This window comes from Eupeodes corollae, chromosome 2 (genome assembly GCF_945859685.1).
Source record: "Eupeodes corollae chromosome 2, idEupCoro1.1, whole genome shotgun sequence".
Taxonomy (NCBI): Eukaryota; Metazoa; Arthropoda; class Insecta; order Diptera; family Syrphidae; genus Eupeodes; species Eupeodes corollae.
Window position 1 is genome coordinate 50,838,719 of NC_079148.1, and position 18,149 is coordinate 50,856,867.

The 18,149-nt window shown below is 35.3% G+C and overlaps 1 protein-coding gene across 1 annotated transcript; it reads left to right on the plus strand.

The window, feature by feature from the left end:
* The first annotated feature begins 8,244 nt into the window (after positions 1–8,244).
* Positions 8,245–10,223, plus strand: LOC129945390 (N-acetylglucosamine-6-phosphate deacetylase). Its single transcript, XM_056055121.1, has 5 exons — positions 8,245–8,622; positions 8,728–8,999; positions 9,207–9,425; positions 9,494–9,815; positions 9,892–10,223. Exons 1-5 carry the CDS (start codon positions 8,418–8,420, stop codon positions 10,065–10,067), a joined length of 1,194 nt encoding a protein of 397 aa, XP_055911096.1. The 5' UTR covers positions 8,245–8,417; the 3' UTR covers positions 10,068–10,223.
* The last annotated feature ends 7,926 nt before the right edge of the window (positions 10,224–18,149 follow it).

Genomic DNA, 18,149 nt, shown 5'->3' on the forward strand with positions numbered 1-18,149 from the left:
CAAAAACATTTAAAAATATATAAAATACAAAAAAAATGAACCAATAATGAAGAAGGCAATAACGACTATCTTGTAAAATTCAAACTTCTTTTTGGTTATTTTGCCAAACCTTGACTTCTTATTTCTATTATCATTTTTCAATATCGACATAATACATATAAAATAAAATAAAAAAAATTAACTTAAAATATCATAAGCGACATAGCAGTCAAATTTTGAGCCGAAAATACGACCAACCAATTTTATCATAACTAAGCGATGGAATACAACACGTTTGAACATGCGTCCAATAAACAGATTATTCGCAATATGTCTAAAGTCGATTCCTTTTTATTACCAACCGTAAGTCTTAAATTTACCAAACAATGGTTCAGATTATCCTACTTTTGATTTATAAAGAATTTATTGTAACTCAGAATTTAGATGTTAATGAAGAATTTAAAGTTAAATATACAGAAGGATGTTCCTCGGACGGGCTCTATATGAGAAGTGTCCCATTCCAATTGAAAAACACTACCTTATTCAATTAGGGAGGAGTTGAAATTGGAATTGGGTTGAAGCGGGGATGGTATATACCCTTAACAAAATTATTTCTTTTCTTAACAGTCTTCATTAATATAATATTAGTTACTAAGGGGTTTTGGTTTAAGAATTGTAACTAAGATCACAAAACAAGTTTAAATTAGGGTACATTTGTCTGAAACTGTACCGTAACAACAACTCAGCAACGAGAAGTCAGTTTTCGGTCACAATCAAAGAGGTCAGAAAAAAATTATGTTACTAATAAACCAGCTTTTATTATATACGTTTTTAAGGATGAGACAAAAACTATTATAAACGTCTGAATAACTTCGTTGTTTCAAAAAAATAACTGTAAGGAAATGTATTAATAACAAGTGTTTTAGCTTTAATTTTACAAAATTTAAATGTATGTTTTTTAGGAAGCTTTATAAAAAACGATCTAGAATCCTTTTTTGAAATGTTTGCCAATTTTAGGTTCAATGATAGCTTATTGGCTTTTGAAATGTTTTGGAGACTAATTTTGTATGTTATTTCTGTAAGTCTTATTGTTTTTCAGTACTAACAACATTAAAAAATGTATTAATTAAAAAGAATTGTAACTATTGCCTATGGGTCTTAAAAATGATCCCATATCAAAACGACACTAACACAAGTTTTGTTTATAATAATATTTCAACAATACAAATTTGTATGTTCGCATTAATGAGTTTTTGTAATCCTTAAAATATAAAAATGTCCAAATTCTATTTTAACCCCATCTGCATATAAAACAAGAGAAGCTTTTCGACATAAACTAAACTGAAACTTACCATGTAAAAACTCAAACTTCAGCATTCTAAATCTAAAGTATTTATGTATGTACCTTTGTCTCGTTGATATTTCTCCACAAAGAAAAAAAATAGTAAAAACATTAAGTGAAATTTTTAAACGAATGCACTTGAATGGACATCATCCTCCTACGTACGTATAACTCTATAAGCCTATGCATATGCAGAGGTTAAAAGCGAGAGTGGCAACAACAACAAAGAACAAAAAAAAACGTTTTTAAGGACGTGCTGTGCAGCGGTAGTAGGTACGTTAATGGATGTCACGTGTCGGATCAGGCGAGGACATCAGGCAAAGGATGCGGATTGTAGAAGAAGATCCGGTGCGAAAGGCTATAGTGGCTATAAACGAAGGCAACTCACCTAGTATATGCTTCACAGTTCACTGTGTTCCACCTAGAGAATCCACACTGCACAGCACATGCATACATTCGTGACGCCTATAATCTAATTCCATAGTAAAATGACATTGACAACGTTTAGAGTAAACCGGAAACGGGGCAGGTCATTCCCATTTCACTGTTACCCAGTCCAATCGGATGTGTTATTGATTCTGAATCTGAACTGATGCATCGAGAGGATAAAAGATAAAAGTGTTCGTTTTATGCAATGAAAAAGTTTTTCAGTTTTTCATTTTGTAATTCTATTTCTAACCAGGTACATACATAAATTGTATGAAACTAGTTTAAATCTAGATATAAATTGACAAGTTTTGTAGAGTACTTATGCCATACGGGGCTTAGAGTAAGTTGTTTATTTTTTCGTACGAGATTATAGATAGTTAGCAAAACAATTTATCGAACTAAATTATTTTTTAGTGATTTAAATCAAATCACTTTTGTTCACTTAAAAAAAATTAAATGCTTATAAATACATGAAAAAAAATACAATTGTGAGATATCACATTCTCACAGTTGTATTATAAAAATGCACGTATACGCCATAGTGAATTGCATATGTACATTAAGATTGGTATCTGATCAAAAAAAAGAGGCTGGGACGCGACCCACACTGATAACTCCCATCCCGTCTGTCGATTTATCTTGCTTAAAAGTTTGTCTATATGTACTCGTATCAATTTTTACCAAATTTGCGTACTATTTTTTGTGGATTTTATTTTTTATGAAAAAACGGACTGTTGGATTTTTAACAATATTTTCTGTGAAATAAAATAAGTTTGAAGCCAATATTTTCAATTTTTGAAAAGCTATTTGAGTCGAAAGTAAGTTTTTACCAAGTTTGAGTATTGTTTTTTTTTAGTTCTATTTTTTGTAAAAAAAAATGTCAATTCGATTTTTTTGAAAATTTTATCGAATGTTGAAAACAATATTTATTATAAGTAAAATTTAGTTTGCAGCCAATATTTCAAATTTTTGAAAAGATATTTGAATCGAAAATCAATTTTTAACAACTTTTGTTAAATTTATTTTAGGTTTTTAATTTTATGTAAGAAAACTGTCAATTCGATTTTTTTCAAAATTTGTCCTTATGTTGAAAACAATATTTATTATAAGAAAAAATTAATTTGAAGCTATTATCTCAAATTTGTGAAAGGATATTTGAGTCGAAAATCATTTTTTACCAACTTTTGTTAATTTTATTTCCGTTTTTATTTTTTTGGAAAAAACTGTCAATTCGATTTTTTTTCAAAATTTTACTGAATGTTAACAACAATATTTTTTGAAAGATAAAAGTAAATTAAAGCCAATTTCTCAAAGTTTCGAAAAGATATTTGAGCCGAAAATCAATTTTTACCAACTTTTTTTTTAGGTATTTATTTTTCGTAAAAAAACTGTCAATTCGATTTTTCTCAACATTTTATCAGATGTCAAAAACATAATTCTTCGTTGCACATAATTGTTTTGGAGATGAAATCATATTTTAGTCGTAAAATTTTTTGGGTGACAAATTTTTTTTTTCAGTTTTTTTGATTTATAAAAAAAAAAACGTTGAATGGATTTTTTTCAAAAAATACACTTCTTTGATATCACGTTACAATATATTATAAAAAAATTAATTCAAGTCTCTAGCGTTTTTGGTTCGTAAGATATTTAGGGTTAACCAAAATGTTCACCTTTTTTTCAAACTGCTATGGCAAAAAACCACCCACGCAATTTTCTTGAGAGACATCTTTCTAAAAATCTTTTATTTGGATTCTAGAACCTTGAAACGTTGAGAAATGTCAAAATTTTCGATTTGACAAATTTTACCCATTACAATAACTTCCTGTGGGAAGTTAAAAAAGTTGTTTGCTCTGAAACAAAATGTCTGATTGGACATTTGTTCCTGAAACTTCTTTGGAAATGAATGAATGAATGAATGAAAACAGAAGATTTTTCATTTAAAAAAAAAATCAATCGAGTGAAATGACTACTGAGTACTGAGATACTTGTTCTAGAAAAGTCTTTGAACGAAAAATAATTCGCTTTCCAATGGAATAAATGGATTTGGAACATGCGAAAACTTGCGTCCAATGATAATGAAGTTTTGTATAACGTTGGATGCGTAGAGTTCTTTGAACGTACTGCTTTGCAGTAAATAAAAGTATCGTTCTATTTATGTACCCAGTTTTCTTCTGTTGATGTTTTAAAGAAGAACATTATTTATAAATATTAAAGAAAAGTATCCTCACAATGAATAATAAAACGATCAAAGAACTAAAAGACGAATTAATGAAACGAAATTTATCTCATAATGGTAGAAAGCGACAATTGCTTCGACGTATACTCGAGTACGATAACGTGCAACCATAAACTACAAATATTTCTCAGGAAACTGCATCAGCCGAATACTCTTCTGACCGTTTCATAGGTGATGATGCGCTTCGTGCCAGAGAATGGGACATGATTCGTCGTGAAAAGGACATCAATGCAAAAGAGCGACAATTTTTGAAGCAAGATAGATTACTGCTAGAAAAATTAATGTTGTTTTTAAAATGTAGGGTACATTCATCCGAACCACGAGCAAATAAAATAGAGTGCAGCATTCGAGAAATTGCAGACACAATTCCTTCGTTTTCACCCAGCGACATAACATCGATGTCAGCTGAAGAATGGGTTACACGCGTTGAAAATTGCATTTAGTTTTGGTGGGGTTTAAGAACAGGCCATTTTGCAGGGACCATGTGTGAATGCTTTGAAGGTCCTGGCTTATGTTATGGGTGCAATTTTCAATAAGACCAATCGAACTAATCAAATAAAGTTGCACATCATCTGCATACATGTGTGTGACTGAGAACTTCAAAATAGATGGCAGTTCATTTATATAAATTGAAAAAAGAATTGGTCCCAAAATTGAACCTTGCGGAACACCTTTCAAGACTGGCAAAAACGGAGAGAGCGTATTGAAGACGGATACAGCCTGTTTTCTATAACTTAGATATGAAAGTACTAGATTTTTTGCAGAAGACAAAAAATTAAATTGGTGTTTTAGCTTACGTATAAGAATGAAGTGGATAATTGTTTCAAAAGCTTTTGAAAAATCCAATAGAACCAAAAAATTCACCTTATCGTCATCAATAGCTTGCCTTAGAAAACCAGACTGGAAAGGTATCAGTAAATTGGCTCCACTAAGATGTATACTTATTTGCTTTTGCATAATCCTTTCCAAGACCTTGGAGAGGAAGGGAAGTAGAGGAATTGAACGAAACTCTTTGCCATTTGAAGTTTTGGGTACAGGAAATATTTTTGATAACTTCCAAAGCTTGGGAAAGATGCCACTTGTTAATACAGTGTTAAGCACGTGTGTGACGTAAGACAAAATCAAGGGAAGTAAAGTTCGAATAAATACAGGGACTACACCATCAACTCCACCGCATTCGACTTCACCAACATAAAACTTTTTACAACGTCAGTACAATTTATCCCAGAAAATTCAAACTTAGGCACAGTATCAGAGATCTGATCTTCATTTATTACAGCATTATGATTAAGCGAGGACGTACCGGGCAAGGTTAAGAATTGTTTGTTCAACTCACTACTATTGATGTTATAACAGTCATTTGAACTTTTTTGCCTGCCAATTCCGACCTCGCGTGGGTTGTTCATTGCCAAATTAAGGCGACTTTTAAAAAATGTTGACTTTTCTGAGCGTATCTTACAAACAACTTTGTTCCTTAACAAACAGTATGATCTGTGACAGTCATCTAACCTGTATCTTTTTCACCGAAGTAACGCTTGTTTCGGCGGTACATGAGCGAGGATATTTCTGAGTAAACCACAGTCGAGATTGATGAGTTAGTCATTTTTGTTTAAGTGGAACATAAACATTAAAGTTATGATCCATATTAGATTGAAGGAATTCCACTTGTTCATTAGCTGATGACATATAGTAAATTCTATCCCATTCAACCGTTGAAACATTTCTCTCAAGAGCAGGAATATCAATGTTTTTGAAATCTCTATATTGGAAAACTGTTATAATGGTTATTATATTGAAATTTAAAGTTAGAAATATGAGATCATGTTTTGAAAAAGCAGGTGCAATAAGTTGATCGTAGAAAAGAACATCACTCATATTACTAACGAAAATAATATCAATGAGCGAATTGGAACTACTTGTAAAATGAGTTGGCGTATTCACATTTACCGGTGACATATTAAAAGATCCCATAGTGTTAATTAATGTACTCTCATGTAGAAGATTACTATTAATGTCTCCACACAAGACAATTTTAGTTACAAGCAAAGATATTTGTTCCATGAGAGATACGAGGGGTGAAAAATCAACGTATATCTGTTCGGCCTGTAGACCGTCCCAAGTAAGAGTTTATATTCTCCACACACCATGTCCAAAAAAATATATTCAATTTCACTACCAGGGATTGACATACAATTTATCCTACAGGTAATACCATCTCGAACATAGATTGCAACACCTGCTCCTCTATCAGCCCTAAAAATTCTGTAACCCTAGACTGCAATTATAACCAATCACCGATTTCATAAACTTCATAATATGACAAATCCGCCTCAATATTATGCATGTCAAAAGTATAATGTCTTTTCTATTTGTACACTCTTTGATGATGTTCAAGTTTTGACATTTCATCATAATCAACAATTGCACCAAACTATTTTATCTGTCAAAACTTCCAGTATTATAGAGTGTTATCAGATATCTACAGTATTTTGACAATACAGTATTTTGAGACACAGTATTTTAAATGTACAATATTTTGAATACAGAATATTAACCATAAAGTATTATAACCATACAATACAGTGAAGTATCATACAGAATTTTGAAAATACAGTATTTTGAAATACAGCATTTCGACCCGATCCTTCAATAGATATGTATTTTAAAGCACTATTTACATGAACACGATTTTGACATTTCTTTCACATGAGAGTTTTTAATTCGTCGAGAATAAAGTTTGAGAAGGAGCCACAGCCAAACACCATTCACCACCGAAACCAAAACCAGAATAAAGTTAAGTACTCGAGATTATCTTATTCGTTGCGGGTCTGGATAATGTGGGACGCGAATAAAGTTTGACAGTTTGTATCAACTACCTACATTTTTTTCACGACGAATAAATTTGTTTTCTTAAATTTATTAATATATTATATTTAAAAGTAAAAGTATGTATCACAAATCAAATAGAAACTATATTGCTATCGTTTTGTTAAGATTTTGTGTGAAAATAGGTCTTCAAATGTATATAAACTCACATTTTCTTTTTCATTCGTCGTTCGTTGGTCGCGCTCATGTGAATACTACTTAAGACATGAAATGTTGCTCAAGAGGTATTGTTAAATTGTATTTTAAGAGCCTCTTGGGTAAGAAAATAACTAAAACACTTAATTTTGAAAAAAACTTATCTTTACAAAAATAGTAATAAGACTAGAATATTTTTGTGATACTTTAATGACTTAAATACACACCATCTTATCATACAAGTTTAAGCATATTTTTAAATACATTGTTGATGTTCGGAGAATTTTCTACAAAAAATAACTCCATCACTGTTGCAATGCATTTTTGAAAGCGAACACGAGATATATAAATATCTGTCTCTCTTCCCTGTCTCTTTTTTTCACCAAAAAATAGTGATATCGAATAATTAGACGACAAAATAAATTACTTCGAAAAAATCCAATGTAAATATCTGTCAAAAATTCAAAAGCGTTGTTATATGTTTACCAAGTTTCATAGTCTCTGTGTCAGTTAAGCAACAATTTTGTAATTTTTGACGCTTTCAATTTTGACAACCTGTGCAGTATCTATTTACTGAGACTTTCAAAGACTGCAATGTAAATACAACTTAAATCTAGTTTCTTTTATTACGGTAATAGCACTGCTTTATCTAGTATACGTTAATCGTTCCTTAATAAATAATATGTATACTTCTCACTCTAAAAGATCGGTACTTTTATTTCTTAATCTTGTTTTTTGGAAGAAACAAAGTATTGTCGGCGATTCAAATAACTAACACCTTTATTTAAAAATGCCCTCCTAGAACTCCTCTAAGCGTGAAAATGCTTTTTTCAAAACTATAGCAACCCTATATACAGCCATAATATGCTAAACGCAAATAGAAATTGAAGAGAGACTACATTTCGAAATTTTAGTGTTATTGTGGTTCTTTTCCATAAAGAGCAATACAAATGCCTCACCAAATTTCAGCCTATTTAAAATGTAGTAATTTAAATTCGAAAACACTTATTTTGACCGCAATCAAATGAATCGAAACGGCATACATCTCCAAATACAACTATAATGAATTTTTTTTAAAGAAACGAACCCAATTCCAGAACGACTTTAGTGCGAGCAACCCCTAACCCTGCACAGTTTCTCTTATGAACACATCCCAACTTACGACCAGCTGTGTTTATATATTTATCAACTGTCACTTTGACATTTTTGCCCTAGTTTTTTGTTTTTTTCTAATTTCTGCTGACAGACGCCTATCGAGGTCATCGTCATCATTCCTTATCAACAACAAAAACAAACCAAAGAGAAATTAAAATAAATTGATATGAAATTGATATAAATATGATATGACAATCAATTCATAAAAAACAGTTACTTCAAGTGTGTGTTGCGTGTGTTGTTTATTTCGTAAAAATGGTAGACAATTTCAAATCAATTAAATTTACCAATTGCCGCCTTCTCCGGGATCATTCTATCATCAAAGAGGATCTTTTGGTGCGCAATGGGAAGATTATTAATCCAGAACCTGTGTTTTTCGACGAGAAAAGAATACCAGAACACGTAATTGATTGTAAAAATGCTATCATTGCTCCAGGGTTTATAGATTTACAGATAAATGGTAACTTTAATTGAGCGCTTCCGTTTGTTTTTGTTTTCGTGGTTTTGTTTTTGTTTTGTAGGTAAAAACTGTCGTGTTGTTATTTTAGTGGTCATCTATTTTCAGGTGGATATGGTGTTGATTTCTCATATGACATCAATACTGTTGAAGAAGGAATCATTAAAGTGGCAAGGGAACTGATAACAAATGGTGTCACTTCATTTTGCCCTACACTAGTTAGCTCTCCGAGTGAGGTCTATCATAAGGTTATTCCTCAAATACCAACTCAAGTCCCTAAAGGCGCTGCTGGTATCTTAGGAATTCATCTTGAAGGACCATTCATAAGTCCTCAGAAAAAAGGTGCACATCCGGAAATCTGTTTGAAGAAATTTGAAAAGGTTTGTGCTTAAATTAAAGTTGTTTTAATCTTGTGATAAATAAAACCATTTGAAATTTGAATTGATTACGCAGAAAACTAAGATTAATTTATACCTATTTAGTTTTTTCTTATGAGATTTGCCAAGATATAAAAGTGAATCTGAAATCTTTTAAAATGTTGACTTAAAAAACTTTTTGCATTGTTTTTTCTTCGTTTTTTAATATAGAATTACGAAACTCTAATTTCTACTTATGGAACTCTGGACAACGTTAAAATCATAACACTCGCACCTGAAAACGATCTATCTGGAGAAGTAACTCGGAAACTAGCGTCGATGGGAATTACTGTGTCTGTAGGTCATTCCATTGCTAGTTTGTCAGAAGGTGAAAATTGTGTACAAAATGGAGCCACCCTTATAACACATCTTTTTAACGCAATGCTGGCAGTAATAAATATAAAAATATTTTTTCCTACTTTCTAATAAATTCACTCTTCCATTTTGTTTTGATAAAGTTCCACCACAGAGATCCTGGTCTTGTGGGCTTACTAACTTCAACGAATTTACCACCCAATCTTACAATGTATTACGGGATCATTGCTGATGGAGTACATACTCATCCGTCAGCCTTACGTATTGCCCACCGAACTCATCCAAATGGTTTGATACTTGTGACTGATGCTATTTCTGCTTTGGGCTTGGAAGAAGGAATACATCATCTTGGTCAATTAGATTTGGAAGTTCGTAACAAAAAGGCCTTTATCGCTGGTACGAATACTCTTTGTGGAAGTATAGCGCCAATGGATGAGTGTATACGAATTTTCAAAAAATCTACAGGTATATTTATTTTGTTATTATACAAAAATATATCACAATTTAACTACTTATAAAATATATGTATTTGTTTTCTTAGAATGCTCTATTGTATATGCCTTGGAAACAGCAACATTGCATCCAGCTAAATGTCTTGGAATTGAAAAATCAAAAGGTACACTTGACTTTGACTCCGATGCTGATTTTGTTATGTTAGATGATAAACTACGTGTTCTATCTACGTGGATAGGCGGTGAATGTGTTTACGAAAAGTGATTTTCTTGGAAAAAATTAAATCGAGGAACAATAATTGATTTATGAATTGTATAAGTTTTATAAAATGCATTTAAAAACTATATTTTTAATAATAATTGCGTGTCCTTTTTCAATATTTGCAAAATATATCAAATTGAAAATTTGAATAAAAATCAATTGTTTTTTATTTGAATTTAACTTTAAAAATATTGTTTTATAGTTGTAGAGGTTCCATATTGAAAATTTATTTATCATTATCAGTCTGTTTACTCGTAGATTGAAGCTGATGCAAGAAGATAAGTTCTAAAAAATTACTGTTTTGTGCAAACTTTTTGCAAATATTTTCATCAAAAAGAGACAAAAATGTTTGGTTGTTGCATTTAGGTACAACATTTAATAAAAGAAAAACAAAATTAAGTTAAACAAAAAGAATGAAAAGGAACTATAGTGAAGCACTCACAAATAACACGTCACAAAATTTCTTTCCACTTAATTTCTCGAGAGCAAAGCTTTCATATTGAATTGAAAAATATGAAACGTTCATGTTTTTTTCAATAAGGCATTAGTTGAACGAAAATGCTTGAAAATCATGTTTAAAAACTCAGTTGAATATTCTATCAAGTTCTTTTCAAAAAAAAGAGTAGATGGTAATTTATCTAACTACAGGTCGATTTAACGTTTGCCATCCATAAGTATTTAAAAAATCTAGTTATTTGAATAGAGCAAAGTGATCTCAATTTGGTTTCAAAAGTGAAAGATCTGCTAGGGATGCGTTTTTGCGTTATGGTAGACCACAAAAGACTGTTTAGTATGATAAAGAATAAAGGGAATCGAGGTTTTGTGACCGGTTTGCATCATACTTAAAACAGAAAACAAATAAGGTCAATCGATTAAGGAGTTTCACAGGGATCTGCTCTAGAGCCAATTCTCTTTTGATTTAAATAAATTAACTTTTTAGACTGCCTTTCAAAGGTGTATTAACTGCTTTTGGTGACGGTGCGGGTTATAGCTTTAGTGTAAATATCAACATCAATCTTATAGCTGATATGTATTGTAACTTAAGTTTGTTAAGGATTGGATTTGATCTAATAATCAGCTGAAAAACCAAGGTTTTTTTTAGTTGATCAGATAAGAAAAATGCGGATGCCGATCTCTTTTTCTATGCTACAGAATGCCAAACATTTAAACTTTTAAACTGTTCTTGTAAATCTCCCTCCAATACCTTTTCTAGTTGTTCCAGATGCAGTAATAGTTGTTTTCGTTTAGGGATTATAAACGAATTGCAATATTTGGGACACGTCATTGATTCTAGAATGTGATTTTGCAAGCACAGAGATAATCCGAGACAGTACTTCCGTCAAACTTTAAGTTTTTTTTTAATTATCTAAGGAATGTTGGCTTTTTGCAACTACTTATGAAAATTCATTATGGGATCTTTCATTCAAAACTACAATATGAGACTTCATTTTGGGAAGGTACTTATTAAAACAAAATCCCAACACTTTTGGTCATACAAAAGTGTGTTCTGAGAAAAATTAGCCCCACATGTTTTTTCACATTTTATGGATTCCTTAGGAGTTCTTTAAATCTCAACTTCGGAATCATTTCAAGATGAGCCAAATCCAACAAAAGTTGTTCGCGGAAGAAGCACATCAAAGAAAATGGTTGCCTGTTTCTGAGGCATTACTGGTTACGTGGCGACAATAGCGTTAGAGCAAGTTCATCAATTCTGAATGGTATACGACCATTTGTTTACCAGAAGTCATCGGAAAAATTTGAAAAAAGCAGAAGAAGAGGCGAATGCCAATGGCGGATCCAGGTGGGGTAGGGGTCATGACCCCCGGGAGATAATTTGTTTGCTTTTTCGTAGGAATTCCCTTCAATTCAAAACTAATCGCATTGCGTTAATGGATATGACCCCCATTATATTTGAAATTATTTATTTTTTGTATATCAAAACAACATTTGTATTTAACTTCCTTAAACTTTGTTACTAAAAGTACTACTTTTAACTGAGGACTGGTCCAAGAACATAATATGAATCGGAAATTCATTCAATTTAGAATTTGATAAAAACTTTAGTAATGCTTTAAATTATTTAAATGAAAATTGTTTCTTAGAATAAGAGGAATAAGAGGCCTTCCTCAAACTAGCCTTCAATTTTATTATAAAATTTTTTGACACACATTAATATTGAACATTGAAGTGATTTTAACTTGAGACATATAGGAACTATATGGTATGTTTTGCAGTAGTAAACAATTTCGAACTAGAGCTTTTACTCAAATACGACATTTCGACGGTAGAGAAGTCGAAAAATTGGGTACCCCGATTCCGTCCGTCTGTCTGTCTTTCCTGGCTCTTACAGTCCAAACAATTGTGTTGATTGAAATTAAGGTTTTCAGCCGATTAGCGTAAGGAGTTTTTTTTTCATTTTATTAGTACGAAAAATAACAGCAGTCTCCATCCAAATTGCGTGGTTAACACATGTGATTTTTCTAAAACTTTTTCTAAATGTTGTGTTCTTAATTTGGCTTCTTTTCTGAAGAAAAACATATTTGGGTATTGCTCCAGAAGGTACCCCTCAAAAACCTTTATCTTGCTTTTAAGTTTTCTCAAGAACTAATGGAGCGATTTCAATAATCTTCTATTTCTGTGCAAGCTCTTTTTTGTGTTCAAATTGATAATGATGTTTATGATAAATTTTTTTTTTATTTTTAAGGAAATACTAATTTTGTTTGACGAAATTTATACGTAAAGTGTACACATATTTATAAGCTTTTTATTTAGTGCTTACCAAATATATTTTTAGCACAAAATTTAAAATTTAAAATGATTTTCTAAAAAAATAAGTTAATCAACGAGCCCACCCGAATATCTGACGTTGAAGGTCGAGCAGAAAACACTCTTAACTTGTTTCTTACCTCCGATCCTGATAAGTACACTGTTAGTGTTCTAACTCCTCTAGGCACTGTTCAGTTAATGAAAGAGCTCCTAAGAGAACCGTATGGCAATACGAGAAATGTTAATTGGGGCGGACCAAATTTTTACTTACTTACTTACTTACTTAAGGTGGCGCTACAGTCCTGTGTGAACTAGGGCCTCACCCAACAAACTTCTCCATCTAGCTCGGTCCCTAGCTAGATGTCTTCAGTTTCGCGCTCCAAGTTGGGTGAGGTCACCTTCCACTTGTGCGCGCCACCTGATCCGCGGTCTTCCTCTACTGCGCTGTCCTGTGGGTGCGGATTCGAAGACTTTCCGGGCCGGAGCATTGGTTTCCATGCGCTCTACGTGACCCAGCCATCTTAGTCGTTGGACTTTTACTCTTCTTGCTAAGTCTACGTCGCTGTACAGCCCGTACAGTTCGTCGTTCCATCTTCTCCTCCACTCCCCTTCGATGCATACGGGACCGTAGATCACACGAAGAACTTTTCTCTCGAAGCGACCCAAGGTGCTTTCATCCGCTTTTGTCATGGTCCATGCTTCTGCACCGTATAGCAGGACGGGGATGATAAGGGTCTTATATAACAACACTTTGGTCCCTCAAGAGAGGACATTACTACTCAATTGCTTTCTTAGTCCAAAGAAACAGCGGTTAGCAAGAGTTATTCTGCGTTTGATCTCAGCGCTGGTGTTGTTTTCAGCGTTTACAGCGGAGCCTAGGTAGACGAAGTCCTTGACTACCTCAAAGGTACGTCTGTCGATTGTGACGTTTTGACCAAAACGTCGGTGTTGTATGTCCTTTCTAGACGACAGCATGTACTTTGTTTTGCCCTCATTAACCGTTAAACCCATTTTTGCCGCCTCTGCCTCAATACTCACAAAAGCCCCATTGACATCACGCTGAGTTCTTCCGATTATGTCAATGTCATCAGCATATGCCAGTAATTGGACAGACTTTTGAAAGATAGTGCCTCTAGTGTTGACGTGTGAGCTCTGCACTATTCTTTCAAGCACGATGTTAAAAAAATCGCATGACAGCGCATCACCTTGTCTAAAACCTTTTTTGACATCAAAAGGTTCTGTTAAGTTGTTTCCAACCTTTATGGAGCAGCGTGAATTCTCCATGGTCATCCTGCACAAACGGACGAGTTTGGCAGGGATGCCAACACTAGACATGGCTCTATACAGCTCGTCCCTGTAGATGCTGTCATATGCGGCCTTGAAATCGATGAAAAGATGGTGGGTGTCGATTTGGTGCTCTTGAGTTTTTTCCAGGATCTGCCGTAATGTGAATATTTGATCAACTGTGGACTTTCCTGGTCTAAAACCACACTGATAAGGACCTATCAGTTTGTTGACGATGGACTTTAGACGTTCACATATTACGGCAGAGAAGATTTTATAGGCGATGTTAAGTAGACTTATTCCTCTATAGTTGGTCCAGTTTAGAAGGTCTTCTTTTTTCAGGATCGAGCAAACAATACTGAGGTTCCATTCATCGGGCATGTTTTCTTCCGACCATATCTTACAGATAAGTTGGTGCATGCTCCTAACCAACTTATCTCCAGCTGCTTTAAAGAGCTCGGCATTCAAGCCATCTGCTATAGCGGCTTTATTAGACTTCAACTTAGATATGGCAATCTTTACTTCGTCTAAGTCGGGAGGACGGGATTGTTGGCTTTCGTCGTCTATATCGAATGGGTCATCCTGCCTGACAGCGGGATTCAGTTCTTCGTCGCCGTTACACAGTCTGCAGAAGTGGTCCTTCCATATCCTCAGCATTGACTGCGGTTCCACTATGATGTTTCCACTTTCGTCTTTGCAGCCTTCGGTTCTAGGTTTATGTACCTGTGAATTTCGTTTCACCTGTTCATAAAACTTTCGAACCTCACTCCTGCTTTTATAACTCTCAACATCTTCGACCGCACGCTTCTCATGCCCTCTCTTTTTCCTTCTGAAAAGTCGGCGTTCCTCTCACCTCTTCTGCTCATAGAGCTCACGAGCAGCTCTCGTCCTTTTATGCAGCGCCGCTTTGCGTGCCTGTTGTTTGGCTGCATTTGCCTGCCGACATTCCTCATCAAACCAGGGGTTCCTTGTTGGTGGCTGTTTGAAACCCAGCACATCAGAGGCGGCTTCTCTGATTGCATCTTGGCAATGTTGCCACTGGTTTTCGATACATTGTGTTGGCGGCAGAGAACTTCGAGAGAGGTTACTTGTCACTCGGTCGGAAAAGGATTTGGCGATCTCTGGCGATTGTAGCCGTTCGACGTTGTATCTTCTCCCAGCACCTCCCTGTTTTGCCTTGGGTCTGGAAATCCGAAGTGCTACCCTGGCTACAACGAGGTAGTGGTCCGAGTCGATGTTAGCTCCTCGGAAAGTTCGTACATCCATAATGCTGGAAGCGTGTCTGGCGTCGATCGCAATATGGTCAATCTGGTTGACGGTAGATTGATCTGGAGAAGTCCAAGTTCCTTTGTGGATGTTGAGGTGTGGAAAACGCGTACTGGCTACCATGACGTTTCGCCCCGCAGTAAAATCTATGAGCCTGAATCCATTATCGGAAGTGTTGTCGTGCAGGCTGTTTTTCCCGATTATTCCACCAAAGATGTCTTCCCTTCCTAGCTTGGCATTAAAATCGCCCAGGACTATTTTAATATCGTAGCTAGGGCACTGCTCATATGTTTTGTCTAAGAGCTCGAAGAACATATCTTTGGTGTTGTCGTCTTTCTCTTCTGTGGGGGCGTGCGCGCATATCAGGCTAATGTTGCCGAATTAAGCCTTGATGCGTATGGTCATGAGGCGCTCATTGATGCACCTATATCTCAAGACTTCTTGCCTAAGTCTGGCTCCAATGACGAATCCGCATCCAAATAAGCGCTGTTGGTTTTCGTGGTAGCAGTCACCATAGTAAATATCGCAGTTTTTCATCCTCTTTTTGCCCGGCCCATCCCATCGTATTTCCTGGATGGCGGTGATATCTGCTTTATATCGTTCTAGGGCCTCCGCTAATTCTTCGGCCGCACGTGGTCTGTTAAGGGACCTAACATTCCACGTGCATATCCGAAGTTCGTTGTCCTTTATTCGTTTGCGTTGGTTGTCAACAGTAAATCCGTCCGTATCCGAGGCTTGTTGGTGCTTCGCAACTTTAAAAACTTTTACGTGGCCAGGAAGTCACCCCGACGCACAACCTCCAACCTGGAGGGCCAGATCCTAAGTATAACTCCAAGGATGGGGAGCCGGATAAAACCGCTCCTTACAGGCCTGGGCTCCGAATAAGTCGAAGAAGCCCTATAAGGTGTTAACTAAGTAGTTCAACCTTACTGGAACTGTAGACGCCACCGTTGATTCCATCTCGGGAATTCCTCCGCTGCCGTCTGGATAAGGAGAGGTGCCTTAGTGGAAACACCTCTCCCCACCTCTCTCGTTTGCTGCCCCCAACAACTTTCCACTGGGGTTGGAACCCAATCTCCAGTTGAGGTACTAGGCACCCGATGTTCACCACGTGAAGGTGAGAGTAGGAGTTGATAGACAGAGGTTGGTTTTAAGAAAAAACCTATGGACGCTTGTGTCCTCTTGAATGCACATGTCTACCATTTGAACATCGGGACCAAATTTTTACATGACCAAAAGTTACGGCAAAAAATACTGCAATATCCCAAAGGTAGTAAAAATTGTTGGTCATTTGTAAAAAACATGAGGATTTCTTCCTCTTATTTGGTTCCTACGCTCGTTGCCAATGACACTCCTTTTGTTAGTTCTTTAGAGAAAGCTAATCTCTTTGCTAGACAGTTCGCCGCCAATTCTACGCTGCCAGTGATTGGTTTGACTCCGCCTGTACTTGAGCGAGTTAGTGATTCTATGGGACCAATCTTTTTTCGCACTCGTACTGTGGCAAGAGTCCTAAGAGATCTAAACACACAAAAATCCGCTGGTTCGTATGGTATCCCCGCTATTGTTCTGAAGAGGTGTTCTTCAACGCTGGCAGAACCACTGCGTAAGCTTTTTCATCTGTCCTACTCCTCAGGTCCCGTTCCGAGCTGATGGAAAACGACATTTGTCCAGCCTATTCATAAAAAAAAATAATCTTCCTCACCCTCTAACTACCGACCGATAGCCCTAACGTCCCTTCTTTCCAAGGTCATGGAAACGGTGATTAATTATCAGCTCAAAAAATATCTTGAAGATCGAAAGCTTCGTAATGACCGGCAATACGGCTTTCGTAGCAATAGGTCCACTGGTAATCTCATGGTTCATCTCACCGAACAGTGGAGCAAATCTTTACATCGTTTTGGAGAAAGTAAGATTATTGCGCTTGATATTTCAAAAGCATTTGATAGGGTTTGGCATCAGGCTCTTTTATCGAAAATGCGTGCTTTCGGTTTTCATGAATCCCTGCTTCATTGGATTAGTAACTACCTTTCGGATCGTTCAATACAAGTAGTATTGGATAGATTCAAGTCTGAAAACCATAAAATAAATGCTTGTGTGCCCAAGGGCTCTGTTCTATCTCCATCACTCTTTCCCATTTGTATTAATGATCTCCTGTCTGCAACTTCTAATCCAGACATTGTTTTTCTGACAATATTACTCTTAGCTTTTCAGACTCACATCCCTCTTTTTCGGATGTGGAACTGCAACGGCAAAATATGATTAGCTCATTAAATTCCGACCTAAACAGCATTGTTCAATGGGGATTAAAAAACCGCGTTTAATTTAATGCTTCGGAAACCCAATGCTGTCTTGTATCCTTAAAGCGAGATATTCCGCCATTGTCATTATCAATGGATGGCACTTGCATCAATGAGACTGAACGAGGTGTTCTCGGTATGTGTATCACCAACCACCTCTTGTGGAATGATCACATGCGTGATGTCACCAAAAATGCCGCAAGGTGTTTGGGTTTCCTTAGGCGATGCAAGAAGTTTTTTACCCTTTCTGATCTGGCTATTTTCTACAAGACTTACATACGTCTAAGGCTTGAGTATAACTCCCATCTCTGGGCTGGTGCTCCAGCAACTTTCTTAAGCCTCTTCGATAGTATTGAATCTAGAGCATTTAAATTGATAGATGATAATATCATCATAAGTTCATTTGCTTTGCTTGAACATCGTCGTAAGGTCTCTTGTCTTGTCTGACCCTTTTTTACGGTTATTTTAACGG